At 38.8% G+C, this 26,571-nt stretch overlaps 1 protein-coding gene across 2 annotated transcripts in view; it reads right to left on the reverse strand.

Annotated features, from left to right (window-relative positions):
• Window positions 1-5,492: 5,492 nt before the first annotated feature.
• ENPP1 (ectonucleotide pyrophosphatase/phosphodiesterase 1) overlaps window positions 5,493-26,571 on the reverse strand; it is a 70,583-nt gene continuing 49,504 nt past the window's right edge. Inside the window, exons 14-25 of one of the 2 annotated variants that reach the window (XM_026504809.4) lie at window positions 25,052-25,083; window positions 23,974-24,101; window positions 22,743-22,812; window positions 21,946-22,033; window positions 20,666-20,835; window positions 19,766-19,817; window positions 18,426-18,580; window positions 16,718-16,847; window positions 15,169-15,249; window positions 14,164-14,296; window positions 12,405-12,567; window positions 5,493-9,522 (exon numbers count right to left, since the gene is read on the reverse strand). In XM_026504809.4, coding sequence (XP_026360594.2) covers window positions 9,352-9,522; window positions 12,405-12,567; window positions 14,164-14,296; window positions 15,169-15,249; window positions 16,718-16,847; window positions 18,426-18,580; window positions 19,766-19,817; window positions 20,666-20,835; window positions 21,946-22,033; window positions 22,743-22,812; window positions 23,974-24,101; window positions 25,052-25,083 — 1,373 coding nt within the window. In that variant the 3' untranslated portion in view covers window positions 5,493-9,351. Of the gene's footprint in view, window positions 12,568-14,163; window positions 14,297-15,168; window positions 15,250-16,717; window positions 16,848-18,425; window positions 18,581-19,765; window positions 19,818-20,665; window positions 20,836-21,945; window positions 22,034-22,742; window positions 22,813-23,973; window positions 24,102-25,051; window positions 25,084-26,571 lie in introns of both variants that reach the window. The other variant, XM_057311039.1, reaches the window with a different exon arrangement.

Genomic DNA, 26,571 nt, shown 5'->3' on the forward strand with positions numbered 1-26,571 from the left:
AGATACAATAAAACAATAAAAGGAGATTTTTAAAAGAGCAGATAGTAGGCCCAAAGAAATAACAATACAGAAACAATAAATTACAAATAGCAAAGAAGAAAATAAACATGCTGAAAAATGGAATCGGGGCAGACAGGGATGCTTGAGATAATCCCGGTGATTGGAAATGTATTTAAGAAAGATTAATGCAGCAATCGAGAAGCTAAGAAAGGAGCCAGGAGGTAAGAGTGGGAGGCCGCCTGGGATGATGATTATTTTGCTCCTTACGCTTTACAGCATATTTTTACATTTCCAAAATAAAATGAAATCTGTCAATTAGGAAATCAGTGTTCTTTATTAAAAAGAGAGGTTATGGGAGATGGGGAGGGTTGGGGAGGTGGTCAGAAACCAGATTATTGGACTTTTAAACAAGGGGAGAAGTTAGTAAGGAAATTAGGTCAGACGTAAGCTAGGCCCCTATTGGTCCTGTCTCACTGTGCGAGCTCCACGGACAGACACAGCAGGGCGGACGCTGTAGGGAAATGGAAGGACAAGTACATACCCCAAGCAGAGAGATGGCAGCGGCACAGAGGTGGGAACCACAGACGTGTGGCTGAGGAAGAAGGGCTAATAACGAGGAAACAAAGCCCTAGGGGAAGTGAGAACTCAGGTCCGAAAAAACAAAAAGAAATCACACTTTCTCCATGAGAGACTAGAAGAAGGGTGGGCAGGTGTGAACACAGAAGCTTGGAAGGGAAAGGAAAATGACACAAGACAAACGTTCTGTGTAATATGGTGGCATTCAAGTCCAAATGGGCTCTTTGGAACTGGGTTAACCTCACCGTGGCGAATGGCAATGTAATGAGGGAACATCACTCACGCACTATTAATAGGCACCTCATTGATATCCTAGGTCCTGGATGTTTTCTGCTGTTTGGATGCTTATCACTGCATATATAGATACGGGTAAAGACACTACGAATACTTTATAAGAGTCAAAAGTATTTTTTATCTAAGTGAATTTTACTGGTTTTTTCCCAGATTATAAGAGTTAACGAATTATAGATGAACGAGAAAGTGAGGACCACCCCAAGCCCCAGCACTCGGATATAATCATTGTGAATATTTTACTGCATTAACTTCCAGAGAGAAGAACAAGAGGGGAGAAACTGAACAAGAAAGATACAGAAGGAGAAGAAGGGAAGGAAGAGGAGGAAAAGGGATTTTATCTTTCTTTTCGCCAAAATGGATACATTATCATATGCTATTTTAGGAGCTGTCGTTGATTCCTGTACGTGAAGTTTTTCCCCTTCAGCAGATTTAGATAAAGATCACATCTTAGAGACTGTTCTCTTGTATGAATACACTAGACTATTACTCTCTCTCTAATGAGAGTCAACCATTTTGAGCATCATTTTAGGTCTTCGTACAATTGTACGATGGCTTCTTCAGAAGAATTTGAGGAACTGAAATGTGAGCCATAGTTTACGAGCAGTTTTTAGACTTTTGGAATGCAATTATCAAATTACCTTCATTTGGGCGTAACAAGCTTTGCTGCCACCCACAAGGTGCGACTGACTACTGCGGATTAACTTCGTGACCCTGGAGACCCACACCTTTTAAAACTTTTCGCACGTGGTAAGCACAAAAAGAATGTCATTTGTATATCTTTAACTTAAGACCTAAAACATTTTTATGTTTTTGTTTTTTGCAGCTCTTTTCCTTATGAATGTTTTAATCCAGACTTTTGTCCGTTTTTCAATTGAGAGTTAACATTTTTTGATTTTGCTTTTAAGTGCTCTTTTTAAATGATGATATTTGGTGCTATTAATACACTATTAATGAATTTAGTTCTGGCTTGGAATTCAGCTGCTGATGGAGCAGAAATTGATGAATTTGAACATTTTCCATGTACTCTTCAAGGAGGCAGTGTGACATGCTGTTTGAATATATGAGCTTTACCAAGACCTGGGCTCAAATCCTCGCCAGTGATAATCCACTAGCCAGGTTTAGGATTAATATTTTCACATTACAGAATTGTTGAGAATATAATTGAGAAAATATATAATGTAAATCATTTAGCACAATGTCTGGAACCAAAGAAACACCCAGTTAAGTTAGCTATTATTGTACTTATCATATTTGATCTAGTTTCAGAGATATCTTTGTTACTATAATAATGCGACTGATTCACTGGGTAAATGAATAATCAAATTTGTTTACGGTCAACCTCCCATGATGGAAAGGGAGGATTTCACATCACTAATATTTCTTCGTCAGTCACTACGTTAGCCAATGCTAGATTCCACTGCCCTGAATTTCAAAGATATGAGAAGGGGTAGGAAAACCTCTCTCCTCCTGAGTAAAGCAAAGTTGCCTCAGAATGTTTGTTCTAGATGTTCCAGCGGGGTTGCTACTGCTGACTTACTTCTTCCAGGCGGATGTGTTTTTCCTCACAGCAAAAGGTGTTACCTGAAGTTGACGGATGTGAGGACTGAGAGATGCTTCTGTCTGTCTCCACCTTTGCCAGTGAATAAACAGCTCTTTGTGGCTGGAGGAGCACTACACGCTCTGCAGAGAGGTTTTCATGTGAGACGTCAAAACTCTGAGAAGTTCACTCTTTTCCTCTTCAGTTCACCACGCATCGTACTCTCCACAGGAAAGTCAATGAAACTGTGAGTCAATGAAACTGAACGGCCCTTGAAAGGTATTCTTGATCTTATATGTATTACATTTTTATTTTTATTTTTGTATTAGATTTATTTTTAAAATTCTGCCTTGTTGTTGTTGTTTTTTTTAAAGATTTTATTTATTTATTTGACAGAGAGAGACAGCCAGCGAGAGAGGGAACACAAGCAGGGGGAGTGGGAGAGGAAGAAGCAGGCTCTTAGTGGAGGAGCCTGATGTGAGGCTTGAACCCAGAACGCTGAGCTGAAGGCAGAGTCTTAACCACTGTGCTACCCAGGCACCCCTAAAATTCTGCCTTGTGTACTAGGAAGATATCTAGAGATGCACTCCTTTTTAAAAATACCCCATTAAAAATACCATCTGGCACTTAAAAACTAGGGATGCAAAGAATAATTGTCAGTGTGACTGTTCTCTAGTGGCATTTGTATCACCTGTGATTCCTGAGTTGTCTTAAATGGATATTTTGGTAGGATCAGCTTATTGGGTCTTATTCATAATAAAGACATTGTCTTTATTAACCAACCAGTATGTGCCAGGTGCTATACTAGAAACAGTGGCTATAAAGATTATTTCTGTTCTCAATGACTGATGACTCTGGAGACAAGACCAAGAAATACCTGAAAAGGAATCTATCAATTTAAAAAAATATATGCTTAAATGTCAGAAGAGAGTTACAACCACTGGGGAAAAAAATCCCACCGGATTGAGTTGTATTTCTTATGAAACAGCACACTCTTGACATAAATCTCATCAAAGTTAGAGTTTTAGGGAAGAAACTCAAAGGGTATGATCTTAGCAAATTTAGCAGAAGACCACAGCCTGGAAATGCTTAGATAGTGCAGCTTCTTGGGACTTCTCAACCTTTCTTCTGAGGTTTGTGGAATGTGCTCTCTTTAGGATAAGGTCCTGCCAGGTTCCTGGAAGACCTAGGTGGAAGCTAACAATTCTCTCTTTTTTTTTTTTTTAAGATTTTATTTATTTATTTGACAGAGATAGAGACAGTCAGCGAGAGAGGGAACACAAGCAGGGGGAGTGGGAGAGGAAGAAGCAGGCTCATAACAGAAGAGCCTGATGTGGGGCTCGATCCCAGATTGCCGGGATCACGCCCTGAGCCGAAGGCAGACGCTTAACCGCTGTGCCACCCAGGCGCCCCGGAAGCTAACAATTCTCTTATACCCGTAACCACATCACCCTGAAATCATTTCCTTTTATGGTTGCAGACTACCCTTAGCAAGCCATGCATTTGGATCTAGTATCAGGGGCTCAGTACAATTTCTTAGTAGGTCAAGGTGCCATCTAATAACATTGTGTACAGATTACAGGACAATAAAATGTATCACACACATGCAGTTGGTTGCAATTACAGAACAATGACTAGCCTGAGGGCCTGTGCTGTCATTTCCAATGTCTGGGAGGGTCTGATCAAATGATCATGCTTTAGGGGTGAAGAGAAGAGTACTGGTGTCAAAAGGAAATGGGCCTTGGGTTAGATGTTGAAATCGAGGTGAAATGTTGCTAAATAAGCACCAAGGAGGCAGACATCCCAACTGTTCCTGTTCCCCAATTTATATCTAATGCCCATTTCCTTCACACACAGTAAACACAGCTTTGAAATCTGCTGTCAATCTTGATCTAATCGAATCTAATCTAGGTGAATGTGGTGAAGTGTCCTATTGAGGTAAACAGTGGTGAGATCATAAAAACACAAGTACACAGAGGCCTCACAGATTAACCACTGTTTCCGTTTGGACCTTCATAAAAGTGAGTAACTCTTCAAAATGGTGACACTGTGTCGAGATCTAGAAAGTTTATGACAGAGAACGCAAAATTGTAGGTTTCGATCTAAGATTTTTTTAAATCATAAAAATTTGAGCAAATGAGATCCATTCGTTGAACTGAGAAAATTTTGGTCTCATTTATTTAAAATAATCTCCAGTCTCTCTGAACTTATAAACCTTCCGTTCTGCAAGTTTCACTTTCTTTCTATTACACTTAGCACAATGTCATCTAAGTGTAGGCATAAAAAATTTTGATAGTGAAAAATACCTGGATGTCTTGGGGCAAAATTATTAAGAGATACAAAAATCTCATTTCCTGGGTATTTATTAAATCGTTTTGTATCTCTATTCTGTGACAGCTGAAGTCTATTCTGAGTTCTGAATTTGATCTGTAATGAAATTCTATATGAGTTTTAAATGAATGTGTTTTTATTAAAATCCTGCCCCCTGAGTCGAGGTTTTATGGGCAAGTATGAGGTTAACTTTAAAACTACGACATTGGGGTGGAATGAAAGGCACACTTTTTCTGTTGCTTCCTTTCGACGCCTCACCAGGATAATACCCATTGCAGAGATTCTTTCATTTCTAGCAGACTAGAACATGTTTTATGCATCTACAACTTCTGCTACGGCTATAATTTCTAGTAAATATCTTTATTTTTCTTTTAATTGCTGTTTATAGGTAATGGAAAGGATAAGTACAAAAATTTCATGTTGAAAAAAAATCTATGGAAGTTACAAATTGGATACTTTCCCTCTGGTTTCAGACCATTCTACATACTGGAAGGATATTTTATACACGCCTGTCTTGTTTTACCTAGAAGTATGACTGCAAATCATCTAAGTGCCAAAAACACGAATATAGGTCACAGAAATCGATGTTTACTCTGTGAACCTGAAATGAACTTTGAATCTTTTTTCTCATTCCAACAATACAGCTGTGGTTAATTGTCTACAACCCTTGCACGCAGTATCATCCCTAGGAAAACACCACCACGCCGTTCCCTGTCCCCACCCTTCAAATACACAACACAGGAGAGCAGCCAAGTTTCTGTATATACAATTTTTATTGGTAAATCCACATTTCTTAGCTTAGAGACATATCCTGTAGACTTTTCCCTCCCCCTTATAATATTTAGACTGCCAAAAATCAAGGAAAATGTCATTGGACTGTAGCCATGTTACAATTTTACCTAACGCTTATGAAAGCACCAACACACCAGATTCCTGTCATAGGCTTTGGCGTGAAGTGTAATCACCACATTTAGTTTCAAAGTTCAAATGCCTGTTTCTGTTATAGATTAAGCAGGTACCCACAAGGCAAGGCAGGACAGTTACTGTAGCTAATGACAGAAAAAAGTCAAGGTGGGGGGTGGTAACAGCCTTTCCTGAAGGACGGGGTGGTCTTAGCCACAATCTCATCTACCTTCTCTCCTGAAACAGGACTGGGCCAACTGGCCTAAAAGTCCTCTACACATTGACCTACCCTGCTGAAACATTTGCCTTCTTCCCCCTAAGTGTGACTGCTTTCTCTGAAACTTCTAAATATTTTCAAGTTCCACCTGATTCTTTGCTCTGCCATGAACGAGCGGACAGCTATGAAATTTTATATGGCAGTAACTTACCTCATTTGAGGAGTACTGATCAGAGGCATGGCAATAAAATTAGGGGAAAATAAAGGTTTTGTTTTGCATATGAAAAAAAGACATTTTCATATAGAGCCATGTGAATTTACCATTCAAATTGGGGGACTGGAGGCCAGTCACGTGTTTTAAATTGATGAAATAGTCAAAGGAGAGATCTCTTTCAAGACAAAAGAAGAAAAAGAACACTGTAAGAGCAACGGAAAAAAACAAGCTAAGCAGGAACAGATGTGGATGCTCTTTAGAGTCAGCACAACATTAATAGTCTAGTCGACTTTTAAGAGCAGGAGCTGCTTAGAACAAAGCAGGAAAAATAACGTAGTTGTATATCATAAGTCGGTCATAGCGACATTTATAGAAATATCAGAAGTAGGAGTACATTGGAAAATGCCAAAGAGTATCCATCCAAAGGATGTTAGAATGTCCTTTCCTTACCTGTTCACCTGAAGACCTCCATTTCGCACCAAGTTCTAGCCCAAATGTTTCCACCTCTGGGAAGGCACTGCTGAGACTGTCAACCACCACCCAGTGTCTCCTCCGTCCTCCCTGGCACCCTGCCTATGGCTCCATTAAAACAATTACCATGCTTTAGGCATCATCTACACTTCTGCTCCATCCTCTCCCTCCCTAAAACTGTAAGGATTATTACTTGTCCTTCTTTGTATTCCTGGTGACTGGCAAAGGGGAGACACATCTACCCATTTAATTAAGATCTGCTAAGATGCTTTACATAGAGGCAATCATGTGTCTGCATGTGTTTAGAGGAATATATAAAAATCAATGAGACACTTCTATAAAGAAGTAGATATCCTTCTGCTAAGTGCAGATAAAAAGCTTAGATATTATATATAAAACAAAAATAGGAATATTCTGAAAGGTGGAGAGAAGAAGGCAGGCAGGCTAGGGACCCTGGGACCCAAGGGACAAAACTATGATGAGTTCCCCTGAGTTTGCTTTTTTAGCTCATAAGTCCCAGACTTGGAGCTGAAGATGTCACAACCTGTGAAATGCCAACAGAGGAGGCGAAAAGAAGTCCTAAGAAAGGCCTGCTCTCTAGCCAAAGGACTGGAAAAGGAGTAGCCTAGCAAGAGAGAAAACAGTAATTGCTCCACTCTAGCAAATGCTACCGAAAGGACCACAGACCCAAACATGCCAGCAAAGGCCAAGCCTGACATCGACAGGCTGTCATGAAGGACCCTAACTCCCCTGACAGGGTAGGATCTGAGAAGGTTGAGTAGGCAATGGGTCATTTCCTCCCCACTTGGTTGTAATAAAGCCTTCCCAGCATTCCTGCCCACAGTGTCAGTGGACACCACTGTGGAGCAGTGACAAGGCCCCCTGCACACCCCAGCCAGGAAGACATCAATGGAGGCCCAGTGGGGAGCTGAATTCCCACCCTGTGCAGCAGCAACAAGGGTCCCATCTCACCCCAAGTGTCACTGGAGGCGGAGTGGGAAACCTGTACTCGTAGCCACACCTGGAAAGAACCAGACAGTGCCCCTAAGTCCCCCACTAGGCTGATGTCAGAAAAGTCAGCTAAAACAGAAGGTTTACATAAGATCCACAGTCACATAACACCTAAGATAGTCAGGTTCCCACTGAATATCATTCATCATTCCAAGGACCAGGAAAATCTTTTTAAATGAAAAAGACAATGGATGCCAGCCCTGAAATGACACAGATGCTGGCATTATTCGAAAAGAACTTTGCAGCAGCCATCACAAAAATGCTTCAGGGAGTAATTATGAATTGCATGGAATAAATGAAAAAATAGAAAATCTTAGCAAAAAAAGAAATTCTCAGCAAAGAAATAAAATATATATGAGAAAGAACCAAATGGAAATTTTAGAGAAGAAAAAACAATTTTAACTGAAATACAAAAATCAATGGGTGGGCTCAACACCAAAATGGATTAGAGAAAGAAAATAATCAGTGAACTTAAAGACAGAATAATAGAAATGACCTAAATTGAACAACAGAGAGCAGACAGACTGGAAAAAAGCAATGTACAAACCCTCAGGGCCTTACAGGACTAAAACAAAAACCAACGAAACTTTCTAGATTACTAAATAATTTTTAGATACAAATTATATTATCTAAAGGATTTTGTGGCCTGTAGTCTGTTGAAGAATGATCATCATATGAAGGACAAATAAAAAATTCTGGTGGACTAATATAACACCTAAATCAAACCCACATAGCCTGAAAGAGAAGGAAGCCGTTGAAGGTTCACAGGTTGGGACTAAAAGGTACAGGCTATCTGGCAGAGAGGTCAGATTCATTGAGCATGACCACCAAGAAGATGTAAAGCAAGGGTTACACATTCTCACCAAATCTATGGAACTTCAAAATGAATAGCTCAGCATAGTTCTGCTGCTGGTGGGGTCATTTTTGTGCATAGAGGAAAACGTTCCTACCATCTTGATGAAAAATGCTACCACGCCTGTGTTGACAGGTTCTCTGAAGTTCCGCCAAGACATTTTTAATAGTCTAACATAACCACTTTTAGAGCTATTTTCAACCTGTTAATTACAAGTGATCAGGATGGGAATATCTTTCTTTCTGTATAAACAGAGAATAAAAATGTATAGCAGGCAGATGGACTCCGTTACTCAATTCACAGATCTTCCCTCAAAGTTTAACTTGTTAAAGACATTAAATCTGAAGAAGCCCAATCACAATTAAAAAAAAAAAAAAACCCACAGGATTACACATTTTAGCTTTTGAATGGGTGTATGGCAAAGACGGAAAGAGGGCCTTAGAAATACTTTTGCTTCCACTAATTTTTTCAGTTAAAACTAAAATGAATGAAATTCCAAGTCAGAAAGAATCCAGAATCACCTTTAAATCCTTGTGAAAATCTGAAGGTAACACAGACTACTCCAATCCTATCCATTATGTTGCGCCTGCCAGTTCCGCAGAAGTTTATTAGTGAAAATAAAATTCAGATATCTGGTGTCCAGACAATGTTCACAGCTACTTCTGCCCTTAAGAGAGATAGAAGAGCAGTTTTAGGTATGGTCTGTCTTTATTCCCCAAATTGGAACAATTCTTACACATTCAAACATGTGCGAGACCCAGTGAGAGTATTTGGCTACTGCCGGGCGGAGGCCGCGAGGTTCCCTGAGACGCCTGTAACACAGAGGACTCGCAGCTCTAACTCTGGTCTGCAGTTTCCAAACAATGCGACAGCGTGAAGAGAAGACCGTATCGAATAAAAGGTTCTTTCAAAAACATTTAGGGTGTGGTTTTGGAATAAAAAACTCAGTCTTCTTGGTTAAAGGTTGGCAAATGTGTTTTCAGCTTTAGAATGTCTGAAATTGGCTCTTTCCTTTCTTGATAGAAGCTGAGTCCAGTGATGTGTTCAACATCCATGATCCGAGCTCTGTGTAACCTCAATAACTCTTCAACCCATGAAGACTCATGCTTCCCGTTCTATGAAGGTGGGGGAAAAGAGAAGTCATCGGAGAACAGTCAGTTCGCTTTCCCTACGAGCATTCCATCTTCCCATTTCAATGAGTTACGACATTCTGGCTCCCAATGGCAGATGCTACAAGCTTTGTGAGCCATGATCCCTGCGCCTGGTAGCTCACCATCTAACACATGCGATGCATGTTTGTTTAATTAGATGTCTCGAATTTGGGAAAAGGGAAGTTTATGTAGAATCGATGCTCATGTGTTGCATTGGGGCGAGAAATTTCAACAATGTGAGGTTAAAAAAAAATGTTGGAAAAACAGAAGCAACGTGGCATGGTGGAACGAATATGGGAATGAGCAGAAAGAAACTTGGATTGAAATCCGGGTCCTATCATTATCACACCATGTAAACTGAGGCAAGTTATTTAACATCCGAATCCTGATTCTCTTACCTGCGCCCTCCTGCCAGGGTTGTTTTGAGGATCGACTGTAAGGATGTGTGCGGATGCACGACAAAAATACCCGTGCTCATCAGAATCAGTTATTTACGTGGTTGGAATGAAGAGAGGGGTTGGGGGCAGTGGTCAAACACAGTTCCATCTCTGGGGAGGTAGTGAAGTCTCAGCTACTAGGAGATCAGACAAGAAGTAAAGGCCCGTGCTCCAGGACCTAGAAGCAGAGCTGGTGGCCGAGGCAGGTAACACAGGTGGAAAGCACACATTCACGTGTAAGTACCCATTTTTCTGAATATGGCTCCTGGAGAAGGTCAGATGGAGAAGGTGTCCACTGGTTGGTGGGCTACGATTGTACTTTAAAGACATCCTCCAATAAAGAGTTCTGTACCGTTGGGACATTATTAGTTGGAAATGATAAATACAGACTTTCCACATAAAAGGGAAATGGACCAATAGTTTCCATTTTCCCATTAGCCTCCAATCATCACTACACCCCATGCTACCTACTGCCCCACTCAGTCTCTTTCTCTCCAACAATCTTCAGTCTGGCTCTTGGAGGAATAACCCTGACTCAGTGGACTACTTGGCCAGTAGATATTTTCCATCTGTCCCAACAGACACAGGAATAGATAAAAAGTATAGGCAAGATATCTGATGTCTCAGGCCACTAGCCTGCTAATGTTCAGTCGCTACTTCGGAGACGAAACAGAAGGAATCAGTCAGTATGTGTGACCGACCTTGAAATAATCCTCTCTCTGGTTCAAGGCCAATATTTAGTGTCTTCTAGGTGCACTGCTATTATAGAATTTGAGAAATGTTTGCATTTAAGACATCGGCACAACAGCTTTTGGAATGGTAGAGATGGAAAAGGAACTCAGTGACATCGTTTTGGTCAGGGAGATGTAAGCATAAGTCTCTTTGGGAGGAGGGCCCAGAATTCTGACAGGATATCTTGAGAAGTAGAAACCATCTTTAGCCCACCCGTGCCACATGCTAAGAACAGTGGCAAAGGAAGACAGGAAAGGTCCAGGTCCCTAACAGTGCTACTGACCCAAGACTGTCTACTTCTGGAAGTCCCATCACACGAGGTACCCATTAATTGCTCAAGTCACTGTGAATGGGTTCTTCGTTATTTGCTGCAGAACACAACACTAACTGATAACTTCAGTGACAATTCAATCTCTTGAGGAAGAGAAAGCAATGAAGAAGGAACACTCAGTATGTATCCAACAGTGTCCACGACAGCGACCAGTTGGCAGACGTACATGCCCAACGGGCATCCAAATAGTTAAAATCCTGCCATTCTGTACTTAATTCGGAAGCACAAGGGAAAATAACTTAATGAGAAATATGTCCTATGAGGACTGGTCAATTAATTCTCAGTTTGTCAGAGAAACAATTAAAGAGTGAAATATCTTCATGAGTTTTAATGAGTGACACATAGACTCCTAGGTCAGGGATGACAACGGATCTCTGTATTCTACTCCTGGGCCCACGGCAGAAGCTACTGTCTGTTTTGTTCACTGCTGTGTCCTCTGTCCGAAGAGTACATGGCAACACATATTTATTAAAGGAATGAATGACTGGATCCGAGAAGGGATAAATGAATAAATGCAGGAAGGAATGAATGCGTGATCACAGCACTCTCTCCTGCGGAGCTCAGACTGGGGCCTCAACATCCTTTTGACCACAGGACTCCAGCTCTCCACCACCCCTTTAAATGAGCCTGGTGAGAAAGCTACATCGCTTTGCCAACTTACGTCTACTTCGATGGACAAAAAAAGAAAAGTGGGAAAAAAAAAAACAACTAGAAAATCTGGGAAGTATTCTGAAAGAAAAAAATTGGCTCACCATAAGGGAAAACTTTAAAATTCCTAAAATTTTAATATAGTCTTGGTGTTCAAAGACTAGTTTAGGTTTTGTTTTGTTTTGTTTTTTAATTCTGAGCAAACAGGGTAACATAAAACAATTATTTCCAAATGCTGAATGACAACAGAATAAGAAAAGATAATTAGGGACAAACATGATTTTTATAATAGAGTGATATACAGAAAATTAATCTGAAACACTACCTAACCATAACTTGAAGACTAATTTATAATAGTGCTAACACTTTGGGAATTATAAATCCAGTTTTGAAACAAGAGTAAATTCATAGTTCAAATAAATCTAGAATTTAGTGGTAAGCCATATGCAGGCACTAAGTTTTTACATTTTGATTTGTTTTTTGTGTTTTAACAGACAAGGGTGGTCTCCAAAGATATCTCAGAGCATCAAATTTAAAACCATCCTGCAAAGTACACGTAAAGCACATCCTTTCAAAGTATATCCTTTCAAAGTGCATATGCACATTCTGTTTTCACCCACAGTAATGTCAGACATGACACACACAAATATATTCGTATTTTCAACATTTAAGGTAATAAAGGAACAAAGGCTACTTACCGCACAGCTCTCACTGTTGTCAGTCCTGTGAGGCAAAATGAAAGCTAAGCTGTCTAAATCATCACACTGGGAGGGAGTCTGGAATGTGTTTTTACAACTTGTCAGCACGATGAAGAAGTGAGTTGGGATCAGAATTTCTTGATTACGGATGAGTCTGCTGTTTCTGGAAAATATGGCAATCTTCACTTTAAGAAAGAAATAACTCTCTTCTTTTTAATGAATATTTCAGTAAAGTGTATTTTAATACAATGCATCTAAAAATAAAATTCAGTCAAATAATTAAATGTATTGTAAGAAGTTAGTAATCATAATACTTCAACATGTTCTGCCAGACTGCGAGAACGAATTAGAAGACAAACACAAACCCAATAATTATTATTTTCTATAAAAATTTACTGAACTTCAGATTTTTTTTTATTCTACCTTAAGACACTGGAATTGAGACACTCAAGAAAAAAATATATCATTCTCAAATACCTACAACTAAGATTGAAAGCATTACTGATAGTCTTCTCAACTTTATGCAGCTGTGCACAGAGTGTAGACAGAGAGGAAACTGGTATGGGATTTTTTTCTATTCCAGCCCCTCCAGTGAAGTCATGTTTCTGTGAACTCTCCTTTGTTTTAAAGGGATTTCCTTTCTCATCACAGTAACTTCTTTTAAATTGCAGCATATTCTCCAAGACGTCCCAAGTAATACCTTTATGTCATCTTAATTCTATATCCTTTGGTCTCAAAGCCAGATTTATCTATTCGTTTTTCAGCATCTTTCCAAATTTAAGGTAGTGGGGGCATTGTCTTCAATTATAATCTTATATGGAACCATAATATATAAAACTGATTAAAACAGAGTTCTGGTGGAATGTGAAAGGTATGAAGTTCTCTTCTTTACCCATTCTACTGCTGTGACTTCTGAGGCAGTTATGTTGGGACCCCTACACCTCGAGGAATACAGTAAAAACAACAACAACAAAAACCCCAAACCCTGTCATTTTATAAACTACTGTCTATAAATTATACATTATAAACTAATGTGTCACAGATGTATGTGTGTGAAGAGTAATCTCTGAGCCTGCCTGAGACAGCAGTTCTCAGGAAAAGAGCTGAACATCAGACATTTCATTCTCTTTTTCCCGTAGCCTTAACAGCAATATTGCTTCAAAAAATCATGCTGTTATTGTTTTAAGAAAGATCAAATGGTTTCTAAAACATTCTGCCACTCTACTTTATAAAAATAGTACTCACTGATAGTTTCTTTCAAGATGGCCACTCAACCTCCCTCTAAGCAAGGCTGGGTAAAAGCTGTGACATTTGCCCAAGGTCTACACTTGGACACTACAGCTTTCTAACACCTGATTCTTCCACTCAGGATGCCTCTAACCACACCACATGGTTCTTTATCTTCTAACCAGAAGTAGTTAATGAAGACAGTATCTTATCAATTAGCCACACACAGAGATTTTAAACATGGATGTTACTTTCATAACATATGGTAGAGTTCAGTGTTTAATCTGAGCTCAAGAATTACTCATCTAAGCTGAATTGGGGAGAAACACTCCTTCTTTCCTCTAAAAAACATTTTTCTGAACACTGAGCAAAACATCAAAATTAATCAGATATTTCAAGGGGTTTCCAGTGTCATCAGAAATGGCATGTCCGTCAATAGGAACGGTATCAGACAGAAAAGGCTCTGCTGACTGAACTGGATGGTAATCCCACACGACAACTGTTTTTAAGAGTAAATGAAATATGTTCTTACTGCTTCAGGGTCTCTGAGGAATCATAACATCCGTCGTAATCAGAGTCAAACACAGGACCGCTGACGACATTGACGCCATTTCTTTCTTCTGCATACCTTGGCAGAAGGGTGCCATGAAAGTAGCGCCATATAACTGAAACAAGAAGGACGTCAGCGTAGTTGCAAAAGAACAAGGTGCCATGCTGTCATGTGAAATAACTCAACAACCTTATTCAAAACCAGCATTTGTAATAATTACAGACAGTCAAATTTGGCTTCAGTCTTAGTGGGAGGCCAAAAACCATTGTTCAGCTTTTGCCTTTGGCAGAAGAGGCAAACGTTGAATTCAACACTATTTTGGGCATCCCTGACCACGTGCATCACCATGAATTTGTGATGACAGATCATCATGAGGCATAAAAAACCATGAACATAAATAAACAAGGCAGGTTATTCAGATTTACTGTTAATACCTGAATATTCCCTTTGAAATAGTCACAAGTATTCTACACATAAATTAGAGTAAAAATAGCCTTGAATACTCGGTATTTTGAAATTCTATGTCACTTGAAGCATAAATTTATATTTATTTTAAGTGTTCCAAATACTGCGATAATTAATAATGATGCCCAAATTTATTCAAGATTAAAAACAATTATCAACAACTTCCAAAAGTTAAATGGGAAAACAAACTGAAAGTTAATTGTTAGGAGACTATATTAGCCAGGTAACATAGGAAGAATATTACATACTTTTTTCACCAAAAAATGTTGTTTATAAAGATGTAAATACAAGGCAGAATAATAGGTATTGGAATAGATCATAATTCCAATAGTTGCAGAATTTCTGTGTACTGGTATTACCAAAGTTAAGAATGAACAAGAATGTATAGCTCTGAGAACATATACCTATAAGACCATGTTTGATAGTCATTTAATTTAGAGGATCAGTCTTATTAATATAAATTATACCTGTAATACACAGAAATTCATTGAAATTGTGAGATACAGGATTAAAATTTTTTACCTTGAAAACTCTGGTACATTGGCACTATATTAGTATTAAGCAATGCTTCAGAATATAGTTGATTTGAACCTTTATTTAGTTCTACAAAGAAAATAAAAAAAGATGACTTTCATTCTTCATGAATCACATTAGAAATTATACTTTCTCATGGGAGGGCATTTAAAAAAAAAAATCACCTTAAACCCATAAAACATTCCTAGGTACAGGGTAAGGGAAAGTGCAATGTGTTTGGTCATGTCTCTTAAAAAAAGTAAAATATTTAGATCTTTTCTTCAAGATGAATTTATCAAAGGAACAAAAGCTTAGTAACAGCCCCAAATCAAATATGTTCAAATTTTACCATATTTGCCTATTTCAACTAAAAATGTATTGTGTTGACAACCCTCTTTCCTTAAACTCTTCCACAGTGAGAAGAAAAAAGAAAGTATCTGGCTTCAGAACAACACCTACTACCCAGAAAAAACATGGCAGGATGTCTGCCTCGAAATGCTGTACAAGGCGTCTTTGTATGGATTTTCGGCTTGGACCTGGTCTATTTTTATAAAGCAATAGCCAAGTTCTGACTTCAGACACTTATTCCAGGGACTCGACTGGATATTGAGAATATTTGAGCACCTGGAGCCTTCTGACTTTTGCCTTTTAAGGCCAGCCTCAAAATGTCTTCTCATTAACACACAGATTTGCCACATTAAAAATAGAACATTTAACTTAAAAAGAAAAAAAAGCTATTCCCTAGCAGCTCCATTTCTGTGAAAGAGCAAGCACACTTAGGCTCTGCCTATCCCTAATTCTTTGACAAATTACAGCTTTCCTTTTTAATTAATTCTTATTTATTTATTTGAGAGGGAAAGAGAGACCCACTAGTGACAAGCAGGGGTGGGGGTGTGGGAAGGGGCAGAGGAAGAGGGAGAAGCAGGCTCCCCGCTGAGCAGGGGGCCCAACATCCCAGGACTCTGGGATCATGACTTGAGCCAAAGGCAGATGCTTAATGGCCTGAGCCACCCAGGCACCTCAACATTTTTTCTTTTAACAAAATATCTCCTAAGAACCCTGATATATCCTTCCGACCCAAGCTTTCTCAAATTCTGAGTAAAAGAAATGCAAAAAAGTAAAGAACGTCCTACCTACAGTGTCTGCACTAAACCAACTACCCTCCAAACAGAAGCTAAAAGTTTTCCAAAATTCAACTTTTAGACACTTTAAAAATATTCCCTAAGAGTTATACTTCTCATTCACCATTTTCACCATTAAAAAAAACAAGATGAGGGGCGCCTGGGTGGCGCAGTCGTTAGCGTCTGCCTTCGGCTCAGGGCGTGATCCTGGCGTTCTGGGATCGAGCCCCACATCAGGCTCCTCCACTGGGAGCCTGCTTCTTCCTCTCCCACTCCCCCTGCTGTGTTCCCTCTCTCGCTGGCTGTCTCTCTGTCAAATTAATAAATAAAATCTTTAAAAAAAAAAAACAAGATGATGTACCCCGCCTCGTAAGGAAAAGAAGAGGAAGAGAGAAAGAGGACAAGAGAAAGGGAAGGTCAGGGAGATAGAAACTTACGTGGTGGGTAGAGGAACCCATAAGTCAGTTCAGCGTTATTTTTATAAAAGGAACACTTATGGACAGGACTAAGAGAAATTCGAAGATCCTGGTAAAGACAGTTGGAAAAATTTTCTGCAGAGAAACTGTCCTGAAAAACAAAATGAAAAGAGCCACCAGGTGTCAGGCATACAAAAGAAAAGAGGACTGCTTTCGGAGTAGCGAAGATGAGCCACCCATTCGGTTACAGGGCTCTGGCTGTCCTTCTCCATTTTCCCATTTTTCTACTAGTACATTCATCTTTTTTCTCACTGAAATGCAAAAACTCTATGATATTAAGGCTATTAGTCATTTTTCATATATGTGCAAATAGTTTCCTATTATGCTGGGCTAATTTTGTGTATTGCGTTTTTTTAGTTGCAAACGTTTATGTAGCGAAATGCTGATTTGGGGGGACCTGAGTCTATCCTCCATACACAACTGCAGACTGAAGCCGGGGGTGGGGAGCCACTGAACAACAGTGCAGCATGAAAACTTCAGGAGCACTGATGACTGAATTTATGCAGCTTTGATTATAGAAGTCAACCGGACATGTGAACAGGATGAAAGAACAGTGTAATTAAGGCATGAAATGATAGTAAATCTGATGGAAACCTACAAAACACTGTATATATCACTGAGTCAGGTAAAAAAAATGTGTTTACAGTATTGGAAGATAGTCTTCTAAATTAGAACAATCAAATTTATGGTAGAAACTTTATGTTAATTATGTGAATATGTGTGGGTGCGTAATATATATATATATATATATATATTTTTTTTTTTTTTTTTTAAACACAGGAATTACATACATACACACACATATCCCTGTCTTTTTATTTGGCGCTCTTGGTGAGTATTAACAATAGTTTTATTTTGTAAATCCAGTTGCTACACTCAATTAAGCTCTCTCAAATCCCCTTTCCACCGCTTAAGGGCATCCTGTAGCTTGCCAGGCATTCAGTTTCTGAAAATCTGGTTGGTCTAGTTTAAAACTTTCATTTGATTAAAATCTAAATTTCACCCCCTCCCCCATTCTCTCTTTCAAGGCCTGTCTTGTTTCTCTTTCTACCACAGCAGCCAGGGGGCAGGGGTGAGGGGATGGTGGTCTTATTCTGGGGTATTTGCCCCCACCCATCAATCCTTGACTCTTTTCAAGGCCTTCCTGTGTTCTGGGAAGTGGACGGGATCCCTGGCCTCTCCCTGGTCTGGTTTGGGGGCGGGGGGAGGGGTCTTCCTAGGTGGTACATGCAGAGAGGTTACTGAGCTTTCATGGCTTCCCCCTAAGGACCCCCTAAGGTGAGAGCAGCTGACAAAAATCCTTGTGCTCACACATCTTTGTATTTAGAACTGAATCATTGCACCTGACTGCAAAATTAATTTCACAAAATTACAAACGACAATCCTAAAATATGAAAACAAGCAAAAAGCAAGGGAGAAACCTTTATTGCATGCACACCCCTCATTCCGCACAAGAAGAAATCTGCTCTGAGTCTCAAAGTCACCCAGCTGGTTTGAGGCAGAGCTAGACCCAGAACCTAACCTTCTGACCTGCAGTTCAGTGATCTTCTAATTCAGGAACTGATGACAGAGCCAAGATTAACTGACCCAAACTAACTCTGCTTTCAATGTTTTGCTTAACGATGATCTGAAATAATCACACATAGCTAAAGAGGCGACCAATACTTGCATTTCTGTCGACGGTGTAAGAGGTCCAAAGGGGCATCAGGAAGTCACGGCTGTAACCACTCACGAACTGGTGCTGGTAGAGAAGACAGGCCGAGGTGTTCCTCTGGAGAACTCTGGGTCTTCCATAAGGTAAAGTGCTGCGCTTAATAACCTTCTCTTGGGTTGCAGGGGGAAAAAAATGAAACCGCCATTCAAACATATTTACTGTGAATTCTATGACAGTAATATAATGATACATTCATCCAATTCTTTCCTCTACTTAACACTATTGAAAAGTTATTTTTAAATGTAAAAAAGGAAAACTAATTACAAAGAGCAGAGCCATAAACAATTAACAAAAGGGATTCACTATAGTTTTTGCCTATGAAGATTCTGAAAGATCAATGTAAGATCACGATACCACAAGAGGACATTACGTGAGATCGCGAAGAAATTTCACCATTAGGACTTAAAGATATTGCTGAAATTCTTTAACATTATTTTATTTTTTTTAATGATTTTTTATTATATTATGTTAGTAACATTATTTTAATGATTTATTCTTCAGGGAAAACTTCAGACAGAGAAGTTTCTGGATGGTATAGGTACTCAGAAAGCAAAAAATCACAACTAAAATTATGAGACGGAGCTGAATGAAACAGTAATAGTAAGAGACCATTTACTGTACTTTTTCCAAGTGTCAAGTGCTTTGTAGAGTCCTTTGTATACGTCATCTAATTTAATTCTTACACAGCCCTATGAATTAGTTATACACTCATTTCACAGATGAGAAAACAGTAATTTACAGAGTGAATACTTTTTCCATGGACATACAGCCCCTGCGTTCATTCAAACACAAATCAATTCCAGAAGTGTCATCCCTCACCACAATGCTTTGTCATCACAGGGCCATCAAAGATTTCTCTAAACATCTGCAGAGATTTTATTTTTATTTTATTTTTGAGACAGAGAAAGAGAGAAGGAGAGAGGGAGAGCATGTGTGAATGGCGGGAGGAGCAGAGGGAGAGAGAGAACCACAAGCAGATCCACACCCAGTGTGGAGCTCAATGTGGGTCTCGATCTCAGGACCCTGAGTTCACGACCTGAGCCGAAATCAAAGAGACAGATGCTTAACTGACTGCGCCACCCAGGTGCCTCACATTTACAGAGATTTTATATAGGCAAATTCAACTTGGGAATTATGCACAATTTGCCTTTTTATTCCAGAAGGAAAAAACTGAGCCAAGTAACTTAAGGATCAGAGACTATGTCAAAATGTATCAGAAACCATATCAAAGTGACGCGGAACATCCCAGTCACAACTGACGAATGTTAGCAAATGTCAGGGTAAACATGTCTTACCTTCTGCCACAGTCAAATTCAACTGTATCTCAAAATCCACAACTGGCAAGACCTAAAAAGTTAATAATACGATTTTCATCAATGAGAGACACGAGGTTTGGTTATTATTTTTGTTTTGAGACATGTTTTAATCTTGTGACAAACAACTCCTACAGCCTAATTATTCCGTCATGGGACGAAGACAGAGCCATCTTGTACAAGTCAAAGTTTATTTTTTTCGACGAAAAGGATCAAAGTTCAGATGACAGCCGCAAAAAGACAAAACTGTTACCTAAGCACAACACTAGGAATGAAAAAATAAGAATTGCTGCTTTATAACTCATCGCTACTCTTCAAGTCTTTCTATGAGCCTCAAACAAAATGGAAAGCATCGAATCAACTGCTCCCCCAAATCTCTGTCTTTAGGGACACTATCAGTTTTGTTCACTTGTCACATATTTTTATCTTCTTATAACCGTATGTTAAGATAGAAGTAAAAAAGAAACAGTGCCATCCATCCATTTCATACCAAAAAGAAATGTGATTTTTCCCTCTACATTTAAAATTAATTGAGAGATATCTTAGAGGAAGAATACTGTGATTGGTTGACGATCAAGACCTCACTGCTAGGATAACAGCTCAGACTCCATGATTTAGGAAGCTCCGGACTCAGCTGGACTTCTCCCAACCTGCCCCCAGTCAAGTCACAGCACCAAGCAATAGAGACAGAGGGGAAAATGCAAAAGCAACGAAGAGGAAAATCAACAATAAAAGGGCGGCATGTGTTCCACCAGAATTAAACATGAATAGATATTTATGCCCTCTCACAGATTTTAATTTGATCGTTAAGTGTTTCTATAGCACGAGCTCTGCAGAGGGTGCTGTAAGATCCGACTGGGCTAGACTTTGGTCAATACTTACCGAAGGATGGCACGAGCAGTCAAGGTTACGTCTGGGGGATCTTGTGAAAGGGCACTGTACCACGGGGTGGGCTTCCTTGGGATTCTTTGGGGTATAAACAGGGTTCTTTAGAAGGTGGTTAAGACTTCCATGAGTTCCATTATTAGGAGCAGGCGTCAAATTCAGCAAATCTGCACAATTCCAAGAATGGTAAATGGTTACTAGAGGTTTCAAAAGCAAATACACAGCAGACTTATCCTACGATTTTTATCCTTTTTAAACCCTATCTATAAAAGAGTTCTTTACTCTCTACCTAAAATGAAACTATGAAATGCTCTTGAATTTTAGAACATTTATGACTATGCTGTTCTTAATGGAATCACCGATATATATGCTATACTTCTCTCTGGAAACTTCTGAATTTTAATGTGTGTGACTATAGTTACCACCACTGCATGCTTATTATATGCCAATCACTGTGCTTATGTATTTTTCTTACCTAATCCTCAAAACAATTTAGTAAGTTATTGCCAATATCTGGTAGCTGAGTAATCACAGTGCTTTGCTCAAGGCCTCAAAGCTACTAACGGAGTAAGACCTAGGATTCAAAACCAGGTTTATCTGACTCTGACTCGTGCTCTTGGTAATAACAGCAAACACTTCTAGAGTAAACCACTTAGCATATGCCAGGCACTGTGTTAAGTGCTTCAGAACATACGAATTCACTTAAGTATATAGGCTCCCACTAGAAGAATTACACTGACGACATATTTGAGTTTTGCAAATGCCCAGTATCACTGTCAGAAAAAGGAAGTGATACTTAAAACACAATATCCAACCATAAAAGTACTAATTAAGAAAGTACAGGGTAAACGAAGACTATATCTCATGGGTCCTCCTCCATTTCTACAACCTTGACATTGTCATCCATGCAAGTATTATCGTTACCAGAGGTTCTGCCTGTCTTGTGACAGGGGTCACAGACTCCAAACTCTTTCTCAGGCTTCCACTGCAGACCTGTTTCGGTTGTCATACAATTAAGCCCAAGGCCTGGCAAACTACAAGGCACTGGGGCTGTACAGACCCCCCTGCTCTGGCTGCTCCAATTCACCCGTGGGCGGCCTCGTGGAAGAACCGTAAGTCATCGGATGTCATGATCCCATAGTCTTTTCAATGACTCTGGGTCAGGAAGAAGAAGGTCGGTCTCCCCTCATCATCATCTCTACAAAGGTGCCCACCATGTGACCTACTTTTGAGAATCCCATTCCAGGTCCATTTTAAAGAAGTCCGTTCCCACTTACCACACATTAAGTTATAGACTTCGATATTTTCAAAGGCGTCCACTTCAGTGTTGTGCTTGAATCCAGGTCCGTAGCCAATAAAGAGGGCCTACGTGGGCCAGAAAAGTACCAGTGTGTCAATTCATTTCAGCTGTGTGCCTAAAATTATTTTATATTATCCACGCTGTACATATCTAAACTGGCTAAGATCATGGGAAAAATACTGTGTCCATGGACTTGGCGGGATACTGTTTTAACTGGTGTTGCACATTTAATCTGAGGACATGTGGGCTATTTCTCTCAGCTTTACTGCAATTCCTGACTTGACAGAACAGAATGAATGATGAAACTATTGCTCATCTGTGAAACGGGATACAGAGGTCACCCTGCCCACCTCGCACAGTGCTGTAGGCGTCAAATTAAATCACTGTTGTGAGTACATTCTGAAATTTTACATTGCTGGGTAAATGTGAGGCATTACCTTCATGTAGAACTAAAGTATGATATCTTTTCCCCTATTAAATCACTAGTTTTCATTTACTGTGGGGCAATATTCTTAAGGGAGCACAAATACACGCAAAATAACATCTAGAAATTTCATATGAGGTAAAAGTCACACGTTTATGAAACATGAATATAAAATTTTAACAGTAGTCTCTTAATGTAATGCCCAAAGTAAAACAGCTATATGAAATTATAAGCTTCATTAATTCTCATTCAAGACATACAATCACACTCCATGTTTCTAAGTCTATAACTTTATATAGTTTTCTTCAGATATAAGCTATTATTTTCTTAAGTGTAACAAGCTTACTTACTTGCATATTTGAAAGCAAATTGTCAGAACCATGGAATCCAATCCCACAATCTTTCCTTTCTGAAGGAGTCCTAATTTTGACATAATATGAATTAATGATGTAAAGTCTAGTCACACGGCCAAGTTTATAATCATAACACTATTTCTGTTCATAAAGAACAAGTAACTATTTTGTTAAACCAGACAAAAAAAGGTACACGAAACCACCAGGCGTGGAAAGCATTAAGGGGTCACCCTTATCTTTTATTTTGTAGATAAATCAACTATATAGGCAGTGTAGCATGGAGGGGAAAAGCCACTAGCATTGACACAGAGCTAGTTTTGAACTCTGACTATGCCATTTACCAGCTGTGACTTCGTCAAGTTAGTTATCTTCTCCTGGTTCCAATTTCGCCATGTTGGGTTGTTCGTACAAACTAAATGGCTTAGTCTAAAGAAATCTTTGGAATACGTAGGTATTTGTGAAATATTAGCACATTATTAATATAAGGGTAAGGACCATCCCTTCCTTCATATTCTTCTTCCAAATACCAGAAGCACAGCTCTCCAGTCAAAGGAGAGACGGTGAAACGTTAACTGAATCCTTGTTCACTGCTTAGGTTTCCTGTATCATCCCCAGCTTCCTGGCAACTCTCAAAAGAGTTAATGATCATGTTTTGAGATATTAACAACATCAACCATCCAAATAATTTTCCAACACACCAGAAAACTGAGGTGAAAGAACAACCCTATGAAGAAAGTAATTGCTCATTATCATAAAGAGCTTTTACCAATCATTTGCTGGATTTAAAGGTATTATTAGGATAGCTGTAATGTGCAGAAGAGATACAATGGTTAAGTAGTAACACAAGCGTAGAACATAAGAAATAATCAATACGGACGTGAGCAGAGCAGTGGTTCCTAGCTGGGGGTGCATGGCCCTCCCCAGGGAACTTCGGGCAATGTCTGGAGACATTTCTGACTGGCACAACTGTGGAAAGGAAGCTTCTTCATCTAATGGGTAGAAACCAGGGATGCTTGCAAACATCCTGCAATGCACAGGACAACTCCCCACAACAAAGAATTATCTGACCTAAAAGGTCAATAGGCCAAGGTTGAGAAACCCCAGGACAGAGTGAAGAGAATCCTATTTGTACAGTTTTCATATAACAACATTGTTGGCAAGGGCCCAATGGTGACACTGAATTACTAACATATCAGGCTAAGTTTACCTGGAAACCATCAGAACTTACAATGCAAGCTGCCACTGAGGGTCCAAATAGAACGTCAAGGGCTCAATCCTGTCATTTTTGGCAAAGTGCAAACGCTTTGGTAAGAAATGTTTCAGGTAAGGTTTGAAGTGCTGGTTTGGTTCCCGGCACTGAAATTATAGAAGGTAAAGAAAAACTCTTATTTCCATAGTTTCTTATGTGTAAACTTCTCTTGAAATTGTTTAATTCAATGCATTTTTTCTGATAAAAATTTCATCAGCCTGCTCACTAAGTCACAGATGCAAAAATAACTGAGTTCTTAACTTATATAATGTACCATTTGACCATTCTCAACAATACTCATATTTTTTACAGAAAATCAGGATTGCTGCATAAAAATCCCAAAACTCTTAGACTGTGTCACGCGATTTTGAGTTACTACTGATGATATTCTTTCAAACACTTACAACTACAACATTAAGAATTTTCTTTAATGCTTAAAGCACACCAAGTAAAAAAATGTACTATAAATAACCCATCACCGGGACAAAAACCTATTTTTTTAAATGGCCATAAAGACTGGTAGGAAATATACAATAATGCTAACAGTACCAATGGTGATACAGCTGTAATTTTTTTCCTTTTTTTTTTCCAATTATATCTTCACTGTCATAAAAATTAAATAATGATAAATGAAATCTTAAAAACTTTTTAAAAATATTTATTTATTTGAGAGACAGAGAGAGAGCGCGTGCGCGTGTGCACGAGTGGGGGGAGGAGGGGCAGAGGGAAAGGAAAGATGATGAGCAGGGAGCCTGACATGGGCTCAATCCCGGGACCCCGAGATCATGACTTGAGCTGAAGACAGATGTTTAACTCACTGAGCCACCCAGACACCCCCTTGAAAACTTTCAATGCTAGTTTATTGGGACATGTCCTTAAAGATCTTTAAAAATAATAGGGCATTTAAATGTTGGCCCACATACTCAAAAATTCTTTTTTTCATGTTCAAAAATTCTAACGCTAAAATCCAAGAACAGATACTGAACCTCTTTTCTAAATATATATTAAACAAAACTAACAGTAACTAGATAATGAAAACATAAAGATATCTACTCACAGAAAGATTTCTGGCAAGGTCTTCGTAATCAACTGAAGGGGGGACAAAGATAAGAATTAATTGTTGATGGTATGCTACAATTAAAAATAAAACAAAAATGTTGAATGTCAGATTCAAACTCTGTATTTAAATTTCAAAACACATTTCAAACAGCTTATTTAAATGATTATGTATCAGTCATTGGCAGAATGAGAGAGATCGTTAGGAACCACCCCATGCCTGTGAAATTGTGTCCTACTGTTAAATGAAAAGGCAAGTTACAGAATATCTATCTATCCATCTGTTCATCCATATGTGTGTCCATCCATCTATCTGTCCATGCATCTAGATCTAGTATGATTTCAAGGTATAAAAATTAAAAAACAAACATGTCTTATATACGCATACCAGGTATCAGGAAAGACATATTCCAAGCCTAGCAATGTTTATCTCTAGAGAGAGGAAATGAGTTGTGAATTAGGGAGATTCAGGGAAACCGTTACTTTTTACTTTACATATTTTGGTATTTGACAATTCCAGAATTTCCAAATAAAAAGGACACAGGGGACCTAGGAAGAGAGGGCAAGTAGACTAGTTTTGAAACCGAATTTGATAACAAGACCATAGATTTAGTATATTCTGTGCTACAAATCAATAAATGTCTAGCTTTCCAAGATTCTTCTAGTTATACTTTACATAATTTTGAGAAAGTTATTCAGATCAAAGAACATGTATTGTATATATGTTTTATGTATGTATATTGATAAATAAATATAGATATAATTTTTGCTTTAATTTGGAAAACTGAGGCCTAATGAGATAAGGGTGTGGTCAAAGCTTTGCCACCCCATCCTAAACTGTTCTGGGCACTGCCCCCACTTGTACAGTTTTTATAACAGGCTTTGTAACAATTGTATACTACTTTTATAAATTTAAAAAAATGCTAATTAAAACTTGCCAGGCATATAGAGTCTATGCTTAGTGTCTCTATATTAATATACATTTTCCTGCAGTGAAATCTATGTCTCCTCATGAATATTCAACAGTATCTACTGAAACATACAGCACTGCAGTGCCCATACCTAACCGATTCCGATAAATGTCAGACAAGCTTTTTTCTCTATTTCAAATTCAACTGTAACAAAAAAATAAACAAGACTTGCTGTAGGTATCTGAAAGTTACCAAAGATGGCAATCAAAAAGCGGGCTATAACAAAGGTCTAAACAATTAGGAAATGGACCTCTTTTGCAAAAGAATTAATATTTAAAAAAATGTCTTGGCTGTTCGGGTTCCACATGTGTCCAAGAGAGAACATGAAATTTCTTCTCTGTTTATAAGACATGTTCCTACTGTGTTTTGGAATGGTCGGAGAAAGTCATTTCTGAGGACAGAAACCAGTTGTTTAAAGAATTTTAAGAACTACAGAATTGCCAACATTCCTCCTCATCATAGAATATTATTCTATAACAGCTCTAAGCTATTTTAATGGAATGTCATTAATTAAACTTGAGTCCATGTAGCTGAACTTTGCAGTGCTTTT

The sequence above is a fragment of the Ursus arctos genome, unplaced genomic scaffold (assembly GCF_023065955.2).
Source record: "Ursus arctos isolate Adak ecotype North America unplaced genomic scaffold, UrsArc2.0 scaffold_13, whole genome shotgun sequence".
Taxonomy (NCBI): domain Eukaryota; kingdom Metazoa; phylum Chordata; class Mammalia; order Carnivora; family Ursidae; genus Ursus; species Ursus arctos.